Source organism: Amphibalanus amphitrite, unplaced genomic scaffold (genome assembly GCF_019059575.1).
Source record: "Amphibalanus amphitrite isolate SeventyFive unplaced genomic scaffold, NRLGWU_Aamphi_draft 000052F_arrow, whole genome shotgun sequence".
NCBI classification, from domain to species: domain Eukaryota; kingdom Metazoa; phylum Arthropoda; class Thecostraca; order Balanomorpha; family Balanidae; genus Amphibalanus; species Amphibalanus amphitrite.
Genome location: NW_024881548.1, coordinates 1,161,749 through 1,183,509, shown reverse-complemented (window position 1 = coordinate 1,183,509; position 21,761 = coordinate 1,161,749). Strand labels below are relative to the sequence as shown.

Genomic DNA, 21,761 nt, shown 5'->3' with positions numbered 1-21,761 from the left:
TCGCCGCAGGCTCTGTCTGGCCAGCTAATCCGACGGGCAGTTATAATCTGTCTAGACAGGGCGAACGGTCTTCATTTGACTGTTCCTATGCCCTCGTCCACATGTCTGACAGCCCATCTAACACTCGTCCCTTCCCCGCCGCCGCACCCGGCAGGTGCTGGTCAAGATGCTGGCCGCTCCGCTGAACCCTGCCGACATCAATACAGTGCAGGGCAAGTACGCCGTGAAGCCCGACTCCTTCCCGGCCGTGCTGGGAAACGAGGGCGTGGGCGAGGTGCTGGCCTGCGGCAGCAAGGTGAAACACACGGGCGTCGGTGACTGGGTGATCCCGTTCCTCAACCAGTTCGGCACGTGCCGCAGCCACGCCATTGCACCCGAGGACGATGTTGTTAAGGTGAGTTCTGCCGGGGGCGTGGAGGGGTTTGGAGAGGGCGAAAGAAGAGCGAGAGTGGAGTTTTGGATTTGGTGAGAATGCATACCTAGGTAGCTAATGAGTGACAAGCGTGACCTATGGATAGATGACGTGAAACATTGAAGACAAGACCCAAGACCTTGGCGGAGATGATAATTGTTTGTAGTACAAAGGCTCCGCGTTCGAAACATGTCAGCTTTTCGCACTAAGTAAAGCAGGGCGACTGGTGCGGTGTCTGTGCGCCATGCCGCGTATTTTGAATAGCTGTCCGGGCCATGCTCAGTTTCCTCAGCGAACGGTGATGTTACATCAGCCCGCGTGTAGCGATATGCGATAAACTGCGATAGGTTATCCAGGGTTTGATTCAACTCTACCGTTGGCCGCTGTCTGCTTTATGTCAGTCCACGTCGTCTGAGGTTGTCTGTCCCCATCTGTTGCTGTCGTTCTGTCTGCACAGCTTTGTGCAAATCCGACAACCCTGCATAAATGAATAGGCGATCGTCCTCCCGTATTTGAATTCATTCGGTCGTTTCACCGTTTCTGGACCGAAACAAGACCTAGCCCGAACAATGCCACTTAAACTGGCCAGTCACCTCCCATTCTGGTCAACAGTCGTTTTCCGTATCAAAAATTTACTCGTCGACAGCCTGATTCAGGCGTGTCTGATGCAAGGTCCGGTCGTCGCCGCCACACTTGTTGTGCTGCCACAACTCACGGCGCAGACTGGCGCGGTGCGAGACTGGCTGATGAAACAGCGGTGGTGTGGCGCTCGGGCCCTGCCGCTCGCTTTTTGTTTGGTGCTCGTTCGTGGTTTGGTGGTGGGCTCGCTGGTCACCTGGGTGCCTTTCCGCAGACTTGTCCGTCCGTCCGTCCGTCCGTCCGTCCGTCCGTCCGTCCGTCCGTCCGTCCGTCCGTCCGTCCGTCCGTCCGTCCGTCCGTCCGTCCGTCCGTCCGTCCGTCCGTCCGTCCGTCCGTCCGTCCGTCCGTCCGTCCGTCCGTCCGTCCGTCCGTCCGTCCGTCCGTCCGTCCGTCCGTCCGTCCGTCCGTCCGTCCGTCCGTCCGTCCGTCCGTCCGTCCGTCCGTCCGTCCGTCCGTCCGTCCGTCCGTCCGTCCGTCCGTCCGTCCGTCCGTCCGTCCGTCCGTCCGTCCGTCCGTCCGTCCGTCCGTCCGTCCGTCCGTCCGTCCGTCCGTCCGTCCGTCCGTCCGTCCGTCCGTCCGTCCGTCCGTCCGTCCGTCCGTCCGTCCGTCCGTCCGTCCGTCCGTCCGTCCGTCCGTCCGTCCGTCCGTCCGTCCGTCCGTCCGTCCGTCCGTCCGTCCGTCCGTCCGTCCGTCCGTCCGTCCGTCCGTCCGTCCGTCCGTCCGTCCGTCCGCCCGCCCGCCCGCCCGCCCGCCCGCCCGCCCGCCCGCCCGCCCGCCCGCCCGCCCGCCCGCCCGCCCGCCCGCCCGCCCGCCCGCCCGCCCGCCCGCCCGCCCGCCCGCCCGCCCGCCCGCCCGCCCGCCCGCCCGCCCGCCCGCCCGCCCGCCCGCCCGCCCGTCCGTCCGTCCGTCCGTCCGTCCGTCCGTCCGTCCGTCCGTCCGTCCGTCCGTCCGTCCGTCCGTCCGTCCGTCCGTCCGTCCGTCCGTCCGTCCGTCCGTCCGTCCGTCCGTCCGTCCGTCCGTCCGTCCGTCCGTCCGTCCGTCCGTCCGTCCGTCCGTCCGTCCGTCCGTCCGTCCGTCCGTCCGTCCGTCCGTCCGTCCGTCCGTCCGTCCGTCCGTCCGTCCGTCCGTCCGTCCGTCCGTCCGTCCGTCCGTCCGTCCGTCCGTCCGTCCGTCCGTCCGTCCGTCCGTCCGTCCGTCCGTCCGTCCGTCCGTCCGTCCGTCCGTCCGTCCGTCCGTCCGTCCGTCCGTCCGTCCGTCCGTCCGTCCGTCCGTCCGTCCGTCCGTCCGTCCGTCCGTCCGTCCGTCCGTCCGTCCGTCCGTCCGTCCGTCCGTCCGTCCGTCCGTCCGTCCGTCCGTCCGTCCGTCCGTCCGTCCGTCCGTCCGTCCGTCCGTCCGTCCGTCCGTCCGTCCGTCCGTCCGTCCGTCCGTCCGTCCGTCCGTCCGTCCGTCCGTCCGTCCGTCCGTCCGTCCGTCCGTCCGTCCGTCCGTCCGTCCGTCCGTCCGTCCGTCCGTCCGTCCGTCCGTCCGTCCGTCCGTCCGTCCGTCCGTCCGTCCGTCCGTCCGTCCGTCCGTCCGTCCGTCCGTCCGTCCGTCCGTCCGTCCGTCCGTCCGTCCGTCCGTCCGTCCGTCCGTCCGTCCGTCCGTCCGTCCGTCCGTCCGTCCGTCCGTCCGTCCGTCCGTCCGTCCGTCCGTCCGTCCGTCCGTCCGTCCGTCCGTCCGTCCGTCCGTCCGTCCGTCCGTCCGTCCGTCCGTCCGTCCGTCCGTCCGTCCGTCCGTCCGTCCGTCCGTCCGTCCGTCCGTCCGTCCGTCCGTCCGTCCGTCCGTCCGTCCGTCCGTCCGTCCGTCCGTCCGTCCGTCCGTCCGTCCGTCCGTCCGTCCGTCCGTCCGTCCGTCCGTCCGTCCGTCCGTCCGTCCGTCCGTCCGTCCGTCCGTCCGTCCGTCCGTCCGTCCGTCCGTCCGTCCGTCCGTCCGTCCGTCCGTCCGTCCGTCCGTCCGTCCGTCCGTCCGTCCGTCCGTCCGTCCGTCCGTCCGTCCGTCCGTCCGTCCGTCCGTCCGTCCGTCCGTCCGTCCGTCCGTCCGTCCGTCCGTCCGTCCGTCCGTCCGTCCGTCCGTCCGTCCGTCCGTCCGTCCGTCCGTCCGTCCGTCCGTCCGTCCGTCCGTCCGTCCGTCCGTCCGTCCGTCCGTCCGTCCGTCCGTCCGTCCGTCCGTCCGTCCGTCCGTCCGTCCGTCCGTCCGTCCGTCCGTCCGTCCGTCCGTCCGTCCGTCCGTCCGTCCGTCCGTCCGTCCGTCCGTCCGTCCGTCCGTCCGTCCGTCCGTCCGTCCGTCCGTCCGTCCGTCCGTCCGTCCGTCCGTCCGTCCGTCCGTCCGTCCGTCCGTCCGTCCGTCCGTCCGTCCGTCCGTCCGTCCGTCCGTCCGTCCGTCCGTCCGTCCGTCCGTCCGTCCGTCCGTCCGTCCGTCCGTCCGTCCGTCCGTCCGTCCGTCCGTCCGTCCGTCCGTCCGTCCGTCCGTCCGTCCGTCCGTCCGTCCGTCCGTCCGTCCGTCCGTCCGTCCGTCCGTCCGTCCGTCCGTCCGTCCGTCCGTCCGTCCGTCCGTCCGTCCGTCCGTCCGTCCGTCCGTCCGTCCGTCCGTCCGTCCGTCCGTCCGTCCGTCCGTCCGTCCGTCCGTCCGTCCGTCCGTCCGTCCGTCCGTCCGTCCGTCCGTCCGTCCGTCCGTCCGTCCGTCCGTCCGTCCGTCCGTCCGTCCGTCCGTCCGTCCGTCCGTCCGTCCGTCCGTCCGTCCGTCCGTCCGTCCGTCCGTCCGTCCGTCCGTCCGTCCGTCCGTCCGTCCGTCCGTCCGTCCGTCCGTCCGTCCGTCCGTCCGTCCGTCCGTCCGTCCGTCCGTCCGTCCGTCCGTCCGTCCGTCCGTCCGTCCGTCCGTCCGTCCGTCCGTCCGTCCGTCCGTCCGTCCGTCCGTCCGTCCGTCCGTCCGTCCGTCCGTCCGTCCGTCCGTCCGTCCGTCCGTCCGTCCGTCCGTCCGTCCGTCCGTCCGTCCGTCCGTCCGTCCGTCCGTCCGTCCGTCCGTTCGTCCGTTCGTTCGTTCGTTCGTTCGTTCGTTCGTTCGTTCGTTCGTTCGTTCGTTCGTTCGTTCGTTCGTTCGTTCGTTCGTTCGTTCGTTTCATCGTTCATTTCATCGTTCATTTCATCGTTCATTTCATCGTTCGTTGGATTTCTCGTTATTCCGCTCGTAGGTTCGTTTTGTATGTTCGCGGCTTACGCTTCCGTTGATGATCATTAAGATTAGATTTTAGAGTGATAGGTTTGCACCGCAAATTACATAAGCTTATTCGAGTGGTTCTCTTTGCTTATGCGTGATAATCATACGAGATCCTGCGACTATCTGTTTAGTTTAATTACTTCTGAATGTGTCGCTCATGCTTGCGCTGAGTCTTGTCCATTTGTTGAATCTGCTGCTTGCATCACTTATTCGGACGGTACAGACTTTTATCGTTTATTTAAACGCATCATCGTTAAAGATGTGCGACATACATAGAATGAGCTGCAGAGTCATCCAGTTCCTATTCAGTCATCCAGTCATGCTTTTTTGAATATATTTGAATTGCATTTGTAATAATTTGGTTTATTATTTACAAATGAGCGTAGGTATGGGTGCATTATTTGACTTATGAGCAATAACCGCGGCGAGCGTTGCGATGCCAAACTCTTTTGACAATCGCTGGTCATGCTCGTAAAACGCACGACAGTGCAACTACGAAGGAATTCGGGGTCTGCCAACCATCTGACTGAAAGTCGCTTCTCATGTTTATCGTTTGAAAAACAGCCATCCTGCCGCCTCAGCTGCCTGGCGACAAACGCTCCCCTGGCTGAATCCCCGCCTTTCGATTCATGTAGGCTGATGGGTCCGTCCTTGGTTAGCCATCAACTCCGGCAAGCGGCTCTAGTTATGTGCTCCTTCAAAAGGGTGAAGGACGCGTCACGACCGTCTGAGTATGCTGGACGCTCGTTTGGATTGACACCAAGGTCCCTGGCTATTGTTATACAAAATCAAACAAAAGTTTCAGACAGCTATTCAGAATACTTTTAGGGCGGCTGGGGATAATTGACAGGCGGTTTTTCGTTGTTCATCTGTCTTGTGAGCCGCAGTGGCTAGTTCCGCATGTTAATGGAATCCGTCGTGCGCTGAGAGATTTGTGCACCTGGAGGCTGGAGCTCAGCCTCGTCACAAAAGGCAGCCGTCTCTATGCATTCAGTCGTGTCTGATGGTATTTCCCTGTCACATGCCGTGTCCTGTCGCTTTGGACAGGGTTTTGTGACAGCGTCTGTCCGCCTTGGTGATGTTCGAGTGGTTTCTTTGTCTCTGATCTGAGCATCCATTTCTGAATTGATGCTCTTGAAGTCTCTCAGTACCTGCTTTTTACGCTGCAGGTAGTGTGGATAGTTGCATGACACGTCGCTCAAATTATCCACCTTATCCATGTCGATGGAAGGAACAAAGTGGCGCGCTCTGCATGCTTTTGGAAGGGTGTAATTTGTAAGGGTACAGGGTAGGCTGCCCTTTGAACACAAGACACGGCACGGCACAGGACATCCCGTACCGTCCTCCGACAAGGATGTCCCGAATCACCCTCAGACCAGGACGGGGTACTAGGTCCATTATCTGTTTGGCGTGTCGCCATGACCGTCCCGGTCCCAACCCCTGCGACCTTGTCTGTGGTGAGGTGACTATGTGCAGCACACAGACACCGGTGTTGGGTCAGCGGGCACGGGTGACCGAGTCCATCGCTATTCGTTCCTCCGTGTCAGTGCTGAATCTGCGACGGTCGCTAGGCGTTCCCGCACCAGTTGCGACTCTTTGGACCCGCTCACCGGTGCCGAACATTGTCCACATTTCGGCAGGCGGTGGCGTGACCTGTCCCGCCTGCAGGTGGTTTTGCATACAGTCCGCATAACCTTGTCATAGGCCTGTCATGGGCCGAGGTGCGGCACTGTTTCGGCGTGCAGCGTCGGATTTTATCTGGTTTTCTCCGGATTACTGCCTGCAGATGACCTGCGCCACTGTTGGTTGCGTGGGATGGGTGAGGTCAGACGGGGTCGTTTTAGGGGACATGGATGTAGCGACTAGCGAAGCACTGCTGACGACGGGCGAGGGCTGCTCGATGTCTGATGCACGGTTCAGCCCCTGCGTCCCCGAGCAAGTTTGCAGTGTAGCTGTATGGCGCGCCACGTGGGCTACGACATCGCTGCCGTGGGTATGTAGTCTGAGGCGTGTCCAAGATTGGGCTGGCTTTTACCTGTAATGGGGCGGCGCTGATGCTTACCCGATACCGGGTTTTACAACCCAGCATGCATGTCTGCAGCAGGTTATGTAATATGTAATTCGTCAATGTCAGATGGATTGTGAGCCTGTCGCTGGAAAAGTCTCTGTGCGGACGTGGAGTCAAAAGCTTTACTCGATACTCAATGATATACGATCAAACAGCTTTCCTCTTTTTGCATATGATTCATGGGCTTCGAGGCATTGTCCACACTTTATCAGGATACTCCGACTCGCTCTTCTATCGTGCCTCAATCATCGTTTTTTATTTCTTGTAGTTTTTTCTCTCATTGCCAGTCTTGGGGATGAAAAACCTATCGAAGTTCTGAACAGTTTTGTTACCTTCGGTCTTTCATCGCCATTTCCTTGCTGTCAGTGTTTTCATTCTTTCTGTTCCACCAGTCACATAAAGATATGTGATGCCCGTGGTGGCCCGCCCATCATTCACTAACGACATCTGGCCCATTTATTGTAATAATGTAGCGGAGGTCTGGCCTATGCTGTGCGTGTGCACTGTGCAGGGGCCAGGGAGACGGCCGGTAGGTGTCATGGCGAGACCAATTGTGGCGTCTGGCGGGCGCCGCGCCGTCCATCGTCATTTTGCTGTCGCCCGGCCAAGGCTATTCGCACTGAAATGGTTTGCTGCTGGCACCGTAACAGGTTATTGCCGAAATACCATGGATTATGAGGTTAGGTAGGCTGAAATAAGCCTTGAAGAAAGTGCGAATTATTGCGAATTCTAATCTTCAGTCATGAGCTCATGCGTTTTCACATTAAAACTGACTGCACAGCGCACACAGCTGCGAATTCCCGCATTTTGATCTTCTGTATCTGTGAATTATTGAATTATTAAATGAATGCATGAAATTATTGGGTAATTGAATGAAAAATGAATGCGCTCTAGGTCTAGAGTGCACGATAGAATGAACGATTAAATGGACGATTGAGTGGACGATTGAATGGACGATTGAATGGACGATTGAATGGACGATTGAATGGACGATTGAATGGACGATTGAATGGACGATTGAATGGACGATTGAATGGGCGATTGAATGGGCGATTGAATGGCCGATTGAATGGGCGATTGAATGGGCGATTGAATGAATGGACGATTGAATGAATGGACGATTGAATGAATGGACGATTGAATGAATGGACGATTGAATGAATGGACGATTGAATGAATGGACGACTGAATGAATGGACGACTGAATGAATGGACGACTGAATGAATGGACGACTGAATGAATGGACGATTGAATGAATGGACGATTGAATGAATGGACGATTGAATGAATGGACGATTGAATGAATGGACGATTGAATGAATGGACGATTGAATGAATGGACGATTGAATGAATGGACGATGGAACGGACGATTGAATAAGCGATTGAATGACCCGATCAATGATTGACCTATTAACTGATCTAGTGAATGAATGAATCCTGGGCGGCACTGACATCTCGGTGCAGTCCATAGCTCGTGTTCACTTTCGGTCTTGCTTTTTTATCAGGCTTGCCCTATTCAATGTTCATATGTCTGGTTTCCACTCCTGTCCTGTCCTTGGGATGCATGTCCATTGTCCATAGCCTCCTATAAGGCGCTTCATGGCCGCTGCAGTGCAGTGCTGTGGGGACTGGTGCGTTCGGTGGCATGACCTCATGTGTTATGTTGGATTAGGTGCCTTGCAACTATTGAGCTGTCAGGCTCGAAATGTTGCTACGGGTGGATTGCAAGGAACGTGAAATTTTCTAGATGCGGTTAGATTGGTTGCTTATCCGTGGTATTGCATTCTGTAATCAAAAGTTGATGTGGCATTGCGTTGACATCCGCATTACTTACATGATAACTGCTTGTCGTCTTCAACTGCTTACCATGGGCAGAAACCCGTATCGCTCGTGAGTCGTGACGACCGTGGAAGGCGAACTTGCTACCATCCTATGCAATGTCATGCATCTCTTATCAATCTAAAAATCTGTCATGTGTTGGCAGTAGCTTTGTCCGTGTTTTGATAGATCCACGCCAAGATTGTCGTCCGATTTACTCGCAATTCGTGAAGTGCTCCATTTATATTGCTTACCTAACCTGTGAGTTGTTTTCTAAGCAGGACCTTTTACTTCACATCACTTCTTACTAAAACAATATGTATGAGAGTCCAACTAGACGCCTTGACGTTTTCGAACACTATACCGACAAAGGGACTGCTCACCAGTCACGATTCCACGTCAGCGTAATCACAGCCATCCTGTGGCCGAGTCTCGAACTGAATTTCTGGCGTGTACTTTCGTCCGAGCACCCGCTTTCATTCGTGCTGCGTGGTCCAACTACAGTCCTGTTCGGGGCCGGAGGTGCCCTATCTCATCTGCCTCTGCCCACTGCAGCCACCTCACCCCGCCTACCCTGTGTCCAGTGTCCACTCTGACCCCGGAACTGTGAGATGAGGTCACCGACCGGCGCAAAACGCGGCTCGCTTTGGCACACCGCTGCTCGACAAGGCTACTGGTCGCGACACGTAGGCTGGGCGGACGTTGGATGTGGCGCATGGTTTCTGGACACAGCGCTACCACAGGCCATGGTATGTGGCTTACGTTTGCGCTGTGTTGTTAATTTAGACATCTTATTTGCCGGGAGGGCGACAATGAATGGATGAGATTATCATGCTGATTGATGGGGAACATCTGCGGCTCAGTCATGCCTCATTAGTCTGAAGTCCAGACGCCTCTGAATCTAAATGTAAGTACTTGGAGGCTAGCAGAAGCTTTGAGATACTGAGATATTGACTGGGGTTTCTGGACATTGCTCGAGTTAATAAATGCTCGAAGAAAGCTCGCTTATCTATGTGTCATCCCGATGCAATCGTTATAAAGCCCAAGATAACAAAGCCAGCAATAGGGATGATTTGCACTTAATACAATGAGTTGCGGTTACATTGCGATAAATTTTGTGTATTCTCTTTCGTGGCATGGTTAAGACTACCGAACTCCTTCGTTTATTGAAAAGTGAGCTGATTTCAGGAAGCCTCAGTTTACAATGCTCTCTTGTTTGCCGATATTTTTCACTCGAGGGACTACCGTTTATCGGCGTTACGTAGATCGTTCACTGTAAAAAAATGTCACGAGCCAATTCTATGACAAGGAGTGGGTTACACGGTCGTCCATTGTACCTTGCTGTTTTATATAGGGGCATTATCAGCCTGAGCGTTGTTAGTTAAAGAGTGCCCTCGTAAAACAATTGGTTACAAACGGTAACCTAATAACTTAAATGCTTCCCTAACACCCCTTCCTGCTTATCAATAGATTTCGCGCTGTGTCGGAAAACTACGCATAGTCTCATAATTAAATCCGCCAGAAGCTTGTTGCATGCTAGTTACATGCGTGTTTCATTATCGTGTCATATTATTATTATGTCGGCTAATGAGGCACCGCCCTGCACGTGCTTTAAATATAATCCTGCGCACACGCCACCTGGTCGGAAACTCATCATCGGACTAGTCCTGGTAGGGTTTTCGTGTTGCCGAATGAGGCGAAACGACTTTGATTCGGTAGTGCCTCATAAATCCCTGCTACGGTGAGCAGCGACGAGTCTGAGACTGCTTCTAAAACGCGTCCTTCACTTCCGGCGGGGCCGTCATTTCCGGCCGCCATTGTTCAGTTCTGCGGCTGCCGGCGGTTGGTGCGGTTGTGTTGTGGCACGGTGCGTTGTGAAGTCCTCGGACTGGGATATTTCGAAGGTACGTTATATTGTATGATATTCACGTAGCAATGGGCGACATTTTATTTATTTTGTAATATTCTGAACACATGTTGCGTCATAGAATTCACCCCTTGACCGTTGTGGGCCACTGTTTCGTTTGAATTCCGACTATTGGAAGACGGACTTTCTTTCAGTTGCTGTCTAGCCTTTTTTCCAAATGTGTAAGCTACGCATATTGCCTCACATCGATTTATCTTATAAAAAGTCAGTTGATGTAGATAATAAAGCCATCCTCACTGATATTTTAAAATCAGCAGTTAATTTTCTTTTCTGTTTGCAGAATTGCTTAAAGTTGTGGGAGACTGAGGCATGAAGGTATACCGGAAGCCAGCGATATTTCTGTTGGTAAGCCTCGCCCAGAAAAAATACTTGCTTGAATCTGCAAAGTATGTCAAATATTTGATGGACTGCACAGTGCTCAATGTACCTGACATGGCAGGATCAACTTGCTCACTCGCCTGTTGAAAGTGCCGTTGCGTCAGAGCCCGTGGAAGTGCCGGACCTTGTCTCATGCAACCGTATTATTTTGTGAATGTTATTGGTGGTGACTCGAATCAGCTTTTGCACCACTCCACTATGATATTGTAAGATGTATATGTTAAGATATTTTGTATCGTATGCTAATAAGTAATAAACGTTATTTTTGTGTGTTTTTTTTTTGTAACGTGGCTGGCACGCTGTCGTGGCTGTCGTTGGCCGGGTCGTCCACCAGTCGGAGGGGCGGCTGGGGAGAAGGTGGGGATGCAATTGAGCTAGTATTACTACTGGGCAGCAATAGCAGGCGCTAGCTGGTTGGGTTACCAGGCGAGTCCTGCTAAGGAGCCTAATCGGCGTACCGATCTGCTGGTTTTGTCCTCGTTTTCAAACGAGGTACCGAATAACGAAACGAGGGGCTGACACGGAAGTGCTCGTTTTATGAGGCGTGGGCTTGTCATTTACTAACGAAACAAGCTTGTACCCTCTTACTAGCTAAATATGAGGCGATTTTTACACGTCGCTGCATGCTCATTTTTGCGCCAGAGGTTTTCCTACAAGGGGCTTGTAAGATTTTTTTACAGTGCGGGGGGGGGGGGGGGGGTGACGCAATTGAGCTAGTATTACTACTGGGCAGCAATAGCAGGCGCTAGCTGGTTGGGTTACCAGGCGAGTCCTGCTAAGGAGCCTAATCGGCGTACCGATCTGCTGGTTTTGTCCTCGTTTTCAAACGAGGTACCGCATAACGAAACGAGGGGCTGACACGGGGGTGCTCAGTTTATGAGGCGTGGGCTTGTCATTTACTTGCGAAACAAGCTTGTACCCTCTTACTAGCTAAATATGAGGCGATTTTTACACGTCGCTCCATGCTCATTTTTGCGCCAGCGGTTTTCCTACAAGGGGCTTGTAAGATTTTTTTACAGTGTTGGCTGCCTGTCTGACTCGGGGGAGCTGTTATATATTGCTGCTGACACAAGCTGCCGGCTTAAAATCCGGTTCATGCGATTGTCCTGCATTGACGGCGGACAGATGCTCAATCACATTGATGTTTGGCTTTTGCAACCGAGCTTACGTGCCTGGCACCAACTGGTGTACGAGCTACCTACCGCTTTTGATCAGTGCTTTAGTCTAGGCAGCTTTCGTGCAACTGCAAGTTCCGATCATTGTCACAGTGGGAAGATAGAAGCGTGACACAAGCAATGCCCCTGAAACGGGAATAGTTACAAGTGTCATACTGGAATGAAAACATCAATTTTAAATGTTAATGAACTGGCAACGAGATAGTAATGAGTAAAACTGGTTTCCATGACCTATACCTACAGACAGGATCGGATCGGGATCGGATCGAGGAATCTCAATGGTAACAAACCGGTAGCGGGACGATATTACTGGAGTCACGTCTGCTGGAGTGAATGGTCTCTGGGACTGACTGGTCCCCCACTTTGTGCTGTATTTGTGGAGACTGGTCTGCCGCTGCGTCTCGACTGAGCCGTGAGCAGTGCCGCAGCGTCCCCAAAGCGCAGCACGGCAGCCGGCCGGCTGTAATGATTAACCCGCGCCCTGCTGGGGGTCCTGGATTTCCACGCCCTGCTGGGGGGGGGGGGGTGTTCAAACACCCCCCTTCTAACTCGGCTCCTGGGCCACGTAGCGATACGCAGAAGGCGGCGTTCGAAAGAACGTAAAAAATAATGACGAAATCACTTCGGTCAATTTTTTGGTCAGGTCAAAGGTCAGGTCACCAGAGGTCATTGAAGGCAAAATTTCGCCGATTTCCAGGTCGAATGTCGACAATTTCCAAGAAGCCAACGCATAACTCGGGAACCAATAGAGCTACAGCGCTGCGGAAAAGCGCATTCGATAGCCCTATTAACGCTCTTTCTGAGTAATTCTCTCAGATTTGACCTAGCGTCAACGGTTTTGCCTGCAGGGGGTAAAAACTGCAAAAATAGCCGATTTTTTCGGAAACAGTTTTTCTGCAATAACTTTTGACCCAAACCTTGTACGAGCTTACTTTTACCGGCATCGTGTTCCTCTCGTCAAGACGCATCGAATGAACTATAACTTGACCTTGAAAGGTCAACTTGAAAATTTGACCTCAGGTCAAGGTCATGACCTGACCGGAAAGGGTCATGTTGCATATCAGTCGATCCGTATCGTCGAGCTGAACACATCTAAGGCGTTTTCATCGCTCTAGCATGCCTCTATCAAAAGTTATTTGCAAAGAACTGTTAGATACCATTCGTGACCTAAGATGACCTCAGGGGCATAACCAGGGGTCACGGACACCATTTTCATGTTCAGTGTGTCTAAACCACTTGTAATTCAGTGTTTGGGAGTGTTTATAATGCTTTTCGTCCAAAAGAGGCGCATTTCAATTTTCTCCCATTGACTTATAATGGGGAGGTCGCAAAATTGACCTGACCTTAGGTCATCGATATCAAAATTCTGAGATATACATTTTGTACATGCTATTGCTCTTAGTAATCGCTGAAAGTTTCAAAGCGATCGGTCACTCGGTGTAGCTATGGCAGACATTGAAACTTTTTATGAGGTGAGGTCACTTCAAGTGACCTGGTGACCTGACCTTGAATGACCTTGGTCTGAAATTTTAACAACATGTGTAGAATTGATGTATGATAAGGTGTACCAAAAACGGCGGCGCTCCGCGCCGCCGTTTTTGAGATATCCGCGAAAAACCACAGGGGGGTGTTCAAACACCCCCCCCCCAGCAGGGCGCGGGTTAATGATTGCCGTCCGTCCGGTGTCGCCGCACCCACACTGCAGCGCTTCTGCAGATGGTCGGTATGTCGCTGGTCCGTCCGTCCCACTGCAGCGTGCACTGTGCACACCCGGGCAGCACCACGCGAGTGGGATCTGTGACCGCCAGATCCCGCGCGGTAGTTCACGCGGCGCAGGCTCTGTGGTGCATGGCAGACCAGTGGTGATTGTCTGGGGACGGAGATGATGGACGGGAATAGCAGCTGTGTTGGAAAGGTGTCAGCTTAGCATGATGCCGGCCTTAGGAGACATGTTCGTCGCCTTTACACACTGTAGTGTATTGCACCACCCACGCGATATATACAGTCCGGTTTAAAGGAAGAACTCAAAACGCGCACGGCACAGACCGTCACCATCCGTGACCACCGTCGCCAACCGACTGCCCCGCCGGCCGGCCTACGGACACGTCACTCGCCCTCAGCGCCACCCCCACAACCTGCAGTTAGCAGAACTGCCGCTAGGTGACACTGGCACACTCGTACGGTACGGAACAAAAGAGGGACACCAGTCCGTAACAGAACACCACATTCTTCCCCCCTGGAAAAAGTTACAGTCTATTTGGCGCACGTCTCGTACGCTGGGACCTCCTCACCGGCTGCGTCCCGGAGTTCACTCTCGCGCCCGGCTGGAGAGCTGGTTCGACCGCCACCAGCCCAGCACCGCTCGCTGCCTCGCGCGGCGACAGCAGCACGCCAGCGTCTTGTTGCTCTGCCTGCCGCTCCGTCGCCGGAGGTGGTGACGCCTCCCGCTCCCGAGCGTCCTCTGCGTCTTCCGTTGACACAGCCACGCCGTCCTCCGCGGGACCCCGGCTGGCCTCGGTGTGCCGCCGGCCGACCCCCAGTGACACAGCCTGTCCGTCCTCCAGTGGCACGCCGTCCTCCGCGTGCCGCCAGTCGTCGGCCTCCAGCCGCTCCCCGCGGCGAGGCACAGACGTCGGAGACACCGCACTCCGCTGACCAGCCCCCGGCTGGCCGCTCTGATCCACGTGCAGCTCAGCCTGAGACTGCTGCGGCGCCCGAGCTGTCGTCAGCCGCTCTGCGTGGATCCGGGAGCCGTCATCTAGCCTGTAGCTGACTGGTCCCAGGCGAGACTCCACCCGTCTCGGCTCGGAGTACCGTGGCCGTCCCTTCTTGGGACGCGGCACCAGCCGGCACCGGACCCAGTCGCCGACCTGGAACCGTGGTGTCTCAGCTGCACGCCGCTCGTCAGCGTACCTCTTCTGCTTCTTCTGCCTCTTCTGCACTCTGTCTCGCAGCTCACGATCTTGCGATTCTTCCGTGGGAAGAGCCGCCGCGTGCAGACGTGTCCTCAGCTTCCGTCCGTGCAGAAGCTCGGCTGGACTCAGCCCCGTCGTGGCGTGAGGCGTGCTCCTGTACGTCTGCAGAAACTTCTGCAGATAACACGCTCGATCTTCGCCGCTCCGGTCCGCCGCCTGGAGAGCACTTTTCACTGTGCGATTCGCACGCTCCACCGCACCTGACCCGGCAGGGTGGTACGGTGTGACCCGGATGTGGCGCGTGCCGATACTCCTCAGGTAGTCTGCGAACGCTGCTGAGGTGAAGTGTGTCCCGTTGTCGGACACCAGCTCCTTCGGGTAGCCTTCTCGAGATGCTAGCGTCTCCAGAAACTGCACCACCGCCTCCGTGCTGGGTTCTGTGCAGAATCCGACTTCTATCCATTTGGAAAAGTAGTCTACCAGCACTACCGCGTATCGGTGCTGGCGGCGCGCTTCCATAGGGCCGATAAAATCCACGCCCACCTTCTCCCATGCCGCTCCTGGCAGCGGCACAGGGTGTAGCGGCGCACTGCGAGTCCGAGCCGACTTGTCCACGTCAGCACACACGTCGCAGTTTCTCACCGCCTCTTCAATGTCCGTGTCCATCTTGGGCCACCAGTAGATGTCACGAGCCCGCTGCTTAGTTCGGACGATCCCTTGATGTCCTTCGTGGGCTAGGGACACCATCCTTGTCCGCAGCGCCGCCGGCACGATCACCCGCTGACCGCGGACGACCAGGTCTCCCACTAGGCTGAGGTCCTCTCGGCAGTTGTAGAAGGGCTGCAGCTCTGCCGGACAGTCGCGGCGCCGTCGCGGCCACCGCCGTGGAATCTGCTGCACCAGCTGGCACAGCACTGGGTCAGTCTGTGTCGCCTCCAGCAGCTCGTCCCGCTGCACTGCTCCGAGCTGGGCAGTCACCGCCGCCCTCACGGCGTACGGTAGAGGTCTCAGCCGCTGCTGTACTGGGTTGACCTCCGTCTTCAGTTTCACGCTGTGCACGAACCCAGTGAGACTCGGCAGCTCCTCTGGCATCTGCTCCTGGATAGCACACACAGTCGCCCCGTGAATCACGGACAACTTCAGCTTCTCCTGCAGATCTCTGCCCAGCAGGGGCACGCCAGCGTCTACCACGTACAGTGAAACTTGGGAGCTGTTGCCGTTCTCTGCCTGCACTGTCACCTGCACCACCCCCTGCACCAGCAGCGATGACCCTCCGTAGGCCTCCAGGCGCACTGCAGTGGGCAGGAGGGGCAGATGGCGGAACTGCTTCCTGTAGACGGACAACGGTAGGATGCTCACGGCCGAGCCAGTGTCAGCCAGCATCCGCAGTGGCTGCTGGTCCACCCGCAGCTCGGTCCACAGGTTCTTCCGGTCGTCATCCGTCACGGCCAGCACTTCAACAGTCCTCACTGGCTTCCTCTTGGTCTGCTTCGTCTTCTGAGGTGGTTCCTTGCAGAATCTGGCGTAGTGGCCCTTCTGCTGGCAGTTGTGACACCTTCTCCAACGAGCTGGACAGCAGGGATCAGCAGCCCGGTGGGGACCGCCACAGCTGGAGCACGGCGAGACCCCCTTCCTGGGAGCAGTCACTGCGGCTATCTCCAGCTGAGCCGGGGAAGAGGTTGGTGCCCGCGTAGCTCCACCTCCACCCACCAGCCGCTGTCGCTCAGCAGCCACCTCCAGCTCCTCTGCCACCTCGAGGATGCGCAACACAGTCAGAGCTGGCTCCCGACACAGCCGCTCTCTCAACCTGTCGTCCCTGCAGCCCTCGATGAACTGCTCACAGATCAGCTGCTCCTGGAGTTCACCGAAGGCACATCTGGAACTCAGGTCCTGCAGCTCAGTAATGTACACCGCTGGAGACCTGTCCAGCTGGTAACACCGCCGGAACAGCATTCTCTCCGAATGAGTCGCTCGTGTCTCCGGAAACAGCCGCTGAAACACTGCAGAGATCGCAGCCACCGGGTCGACTGCTGCAGTCGGTTGTCCTTCCTCCTTGACGCCATCTTCCTCCTGCGCCGGAATCGCCGCCTCCTGCGCTCCCGGTGCCACGCCCTGCGCCGGTTTCGCCGCCGCGAAATAGAGACGCCGCGCCTCCTGTCCCACACAGTGTAATAGGAGGGCCTCTCGTCGCTGCACAGTCCACTCGTCCCAACCACTCGCCACGGCGAAAATCCTGAACTCGCCCAGCCACTGGGACCAGGGCGTGGTCGGCCGTCCTGGCGCCACTAGAAATGGCGCTGGCGCACGCAAACAGTCCATCGCGGCGATCACTGTTATCACTCAGCGCAGAAGGATCTCAGTTCCTCGTCGCCACTGTAGTGTATTGCACCACCCACGCGATATATACAGTCCGGTTTAAAGGAAGAACTCAAAACGCGCACGGCACAGACCGTCACCATCCGTGACCACCGTCGCCAACCGACTGCCCCGCCGGCCGGCCTACGGACACGTCACTCGCCCTCAGCGCCACCCCCACAACCTGCAGTTAGCAGAACTGCCGCTAGGTGACACTGGCACACTCGTACGGTACGGAACAAAAGAGGGACACCAGTCCGTAACAGAACACCACACACACCCTGCTCCTATTTCTCGTCAGTCATTGCAATGAAATTAACACACCACGTGTCATCGGGGCTAGGAGTTGTCTACTGGACTAGGGTACAGTCCTATTCCTGGCAGATTGTAACTGTTACCCTCATAACTTCAAACATTTTAATTAGTGTCAGTTATATCCTAACGAAGCGCATCGCGTGCTCTGCAATGAATCATTTGTATATTGATATCCTAATTAGCCCCGTCCATCAGTGGGTACAACTGATTCAGCGGCTGTTTATTTGGTCTGTGCTATGAGCTTTAGACGGTGCCGCCTTCGCATTCAGTTGCTGACCGGGCAGCTCGAGCGGGGCGGGAGCGGCTGACCTCGTCACCTCGTCTGAGCGGGGCTCGGACGCCTGACTCTGAGGTAAGGTAAGGGTTAGGTGGGGTAGCTGGGTCTGCCCGTGACACTCCACTGTGCTCGTAATCGGCACCCGCGCCGTTTCGGGTCTGTTCCACCACACCCCATCCACTATGGCCCGGTTCGTGAGTCGTGAGTCGTGACCAATGGTCTGGACATGAGCACTAGGGGTACCCATTTTTGGGTCAATTTTTCAAATTTTAGGTGGGGGTGGATTTTCCCATTATTTGGTCTATTCTGATTCCATCTGTGCCAAAAATACCGAAATCAAACCATTTCTAGGGGTCGCGAATTCAAATTGAAAATGCCAATTTTAGCGAAAAATCGGCCAAATTAATCCTATTTAATTTTGGAACAAGGTTACCATGCCAACAAGTTGGGGTCAATTTTCCCATTATTTGGTCTGTTCTGATTCCATCTGTGCCAAAAATAACGAAGGCAAACGATTTTTGGGGGTCACGAATTCAAAATGAACATGTCAATTTTAGCAGAAAATCGACCAAATTACCATTATTTTATGTTGGGACAAGGTTACCATGCCAACAGGTCGGGGTCGATTTTATCATTATTTGCTCTGTTCTGGATCTATAGCAGTGACAGAAGTAACGATATTAGATCACTTTTATGGGTCGCAAGCTTGCAATGGAGTTTTAATTTTAGTGGAAAAATGACTTCATTTCAACGACTATAAATATGCAAAGCCAACGTGTTCCAGTGGTATTAATGGCTGTTAGACACCGTGCAACATTGCTTTATAGTTGTAGCCTGTAGGTATATTCGACGTGCAGCGGTAAAAGAGAGCACCAAAAATATCATTTTGGTCAATGAACAGCATATGCTCATTTACACTCACTCTGGCTTAGACCGTCATTACCACCTACACAAGACCGCAACTCTTAGAACGAATGGCTATGTAGTCAGGGGGCTAAAATCAGCGATCGAGGCTTTCTCATTGGAACCACCTAATTTTCAATGAGTCGTCTCATTCAGCAAAGGAAATGACCAATCCCCAGGACATGAACATTGACCTATCGATACAATTTGGGTGGAAGGGGCATTAAAAACCGTTACGGTATAACCATATAACTCGCATGTCGTATTTTAACGGAAATATGGCATGAAGTAGATAAAGAAGTTATCAATTGCTTCTGTATATCTATACCGAGATAAAAACAGCACTAAGCTATGCCGGTATGCATGAATGATGACCTTTGCCAATTTGCTAGCCGACCTCCCCGAGTCCCGGAGTTGCAGAGACGGATGAGGGAGGGGCGCAAGCCTTACACCACCGTCGGGTGGCTGCTGTATGAGTTTAGCTTTGCCCCTCCCCCACAAACACCCAAACCCGCACACAGCATGTGCGTTTGAGCATATGGAAAGGAAGCTGGCCAAGAACATCACAGGACAGTAACACCGAAACTCCATCCTCACCCCATTATGAAAGAAATATGTTTGCAATTTTGCTTATGACGGACAGCACTGGCCTGGCCGAACGCGTGCACGACTGCTCGTGACTCCAATTCTGGGCATGTGTCACTTATATACCAGCTGATGACTTGAGACGGGTGCAGATAGCATGTCATGGAACCAGTGCCTGGTGACGGCCGCTGCCAGCAGTATCCTTTCAAGATAACGGACCTTACACTGCACACTGCACTCTACAGGCTCAGTCCAAACCCTCAGCTGATGTTGAACTGAAGTCGACGAATGCCATCCGTCTCCCTCATCCGTCAACCGTCTCTGCAACTCCGGGACTCGGGGAGGTCGGCTAGCAAATTGGCAAAGGTCATCATTCATGCATACCGGCATAGCTTAGTGCTGTTTTTATCTCGGTATAGATATACAGAACCAAAACGAAGATGAAGATGAAGATGAAGATGTCATTGCCTAAAGCTGGAAATTAGGAAGGTGCCAAAGTCTAGACGGCTCAGCCAACTCCGAGGTAGAACCGTTTACTGACTCCTGGCATTGCCTGGGGGCCGACACAGTGGGTGGGCCATTGACCTTAGGTGGCGGACCTGGTTCTCCTCGTCTTCAGTCTCTGCACGCACGCTCCCTCATATGATGCGTCCTGGTACCACCATACGGCCCATGCAGATGAAAATCTCCTGCTACATTAGTTTCTTCAAACTCAGACGCCAACTAGGTACCTGAGATCACAAGTGATCTGTGCAAGAAGCTGTGAAAGGTCTTCGTCACATATCAACCATGCACGTATCAGCGCATGGCTAGTCGCCTGTGGTCGAATATGAACTCGTAAATGATCTGCAGTTGTATCGGAAACTCTTACACAAGAACGGTGTGTATCTGTCCCCACTGAAGAAATGGAATAGTACATGATTGGTGGGCATGGAAAGAATCGACGCTTTCGAGTTTGTTTTCGGATTAGAAGTTGATATTTTTGGGTACAACACCCAGATTTATCCTACCCTGTCTCATAGGTGTATTACATCGTAGCCGTGAGCGATCAGGACGGAGTTTCTTGTGGAAGCATACGGTCAAAATGGTTCGATCGTTTTTTAATTACATGATTTGAACTCCATTCGAAGCCATGATCTGTGAGATGTATCCTGAGCTCATTTGCACAAACTTTAATTGTATGGACACAAAGCGCCTGTCATGAACAGAGACGTGGCAACTGAAAGGTCACATTTTAATTTGACCTCACAGGTCATCAAAGGTCACCATTACAACTCATGACCTTCAAGAGGCAGAAGATTTCAAAAATGATAACACGCTGACCAGAGTGATACCAAGAACAGGGGCAAAACATCCCGGGCCGGGATGTTTTGCTCCTGTTGTTGGTCGCCGGGATTCCCGGCGCTTTTCACCAAATGTTACAATATCGACATCGTAATGATCGCTAGTAAAGCATTTAACCGGAACCACGTGATGGAGCACATCGATCTGGATGAGGAAATGAGCGCTCAATGACCCCTCTACCCGACTTTCAAAACAAAAACTTTGCCTTTAGTGCGATTTATTATCAGCGTCAAATAGGCATATTTCTAGGTAAATACGCAAATTTCAATCTCAATTCGCGACCCCTAAACCACCTTTGATTTTAATATTTTTGGCATCATTGGAATCACAAGCCGCGAAATAATGGGAAAACCCACCCCCACCCACAAATTTCCAAAATCGGGAAAAATGGGTACCCCTAATGAGCACGAACCGGCCGGCCGCGTTCGTGACCGACCGAAGCCGCTACCTCTGTCTGATATGTCTGGTGACCTGAGTCGGGGCGGAGAAGGTATGCTAATGCGAACTGTTGCTGGCAAAGTGTGCTAAAGTGGCCTTAGTTATGGTCGGATAGCAGGGCATATTTTAACATACTGACTGCGTCCCATTTTGGGACGCAGCCCCCTGCCTTTGGGACGTAGCCCTCGCGAAATTTGGACCACTGCGTCCCACACTGAAATGCCACGGTTTCAGCCGAAAAGTGCGAGCAAAAATAAGTAACATGCCTCGGTCTTTTACTGTGTAAAAGATGTTGGCTTTCCTATTGCTTTGTGCCCTGATTTACTATGTAGGGGAGGGTGGGGCAAAGCGGCCACCCTAACGCTTCTCACGATGCCAACGCTTGATCTTTAAACTTGGAAAGATTCTTTCTATACCAATGTGATCCCTATTAAGTTGCCTTTTATTTCAACTGCGTTTTATTTCCAAAGGCGTTCACATATGGAAGATATTGACAAAACTTTAAACCTATGCATATTGGCCACTTTGCCCCATACCCTGGGGCAAAGCGGCCACCGGCGTCTTCTCAAGTCCCGATATGAGAAACAAAATAGTTGCCTCATGTACGACTAGGGTATTTGATGGTGACAAGGTTTAAGCGAGGATGGATGTTTGCTTTGTCAGCATCCCACCTGTAGGTAAACAAAGAAAGGATTTTCATGAAAAACATTTAATTGCATTATTTGGTAACTCATGCAACTGAAAAATGGCCAAGATGAATGCATGACGACACATTTGAATATAAATAATGTTTTTTATCCAGATGGAAACAACTTATGGCCAATTGGGGGGTGGCCACTTTGCCCCGGCCACTTTGCCCCGCGCATACCGTCCGAGACAAAAAGATTCCAGCTTAGCTATTAGTGGGGTAAAAAACATTAAAATTGGTAGAATACATGTACGATAACCATGAAATGC

At 54.2% G+C, this 21,761-nt stretch overlaps 1 protein-coding gene across 1 annotated transcript in view; it reads left to right on the top strand.

Annotated features, from left to right (window-relative positions):
* The window catches only part of LOC122377868 (enoyl-[acyl-carrier-protein] reductase, mitochondrial-like), a 51,178-nt gene that overhangs the window by 12,616 nt on the left and 16,801 nt on the right, over positions 1-21,761 (top strand). The window contains exon 2 of the mRNA XM_043358384.1: positions 155-394. Within this exon, the coding sequence (XP_043214319.1) occupies positions 155-394 (240 nt within the window). The remainder of the gene's footprint in view (positions 1-154; positions 395-21,761) is intronic.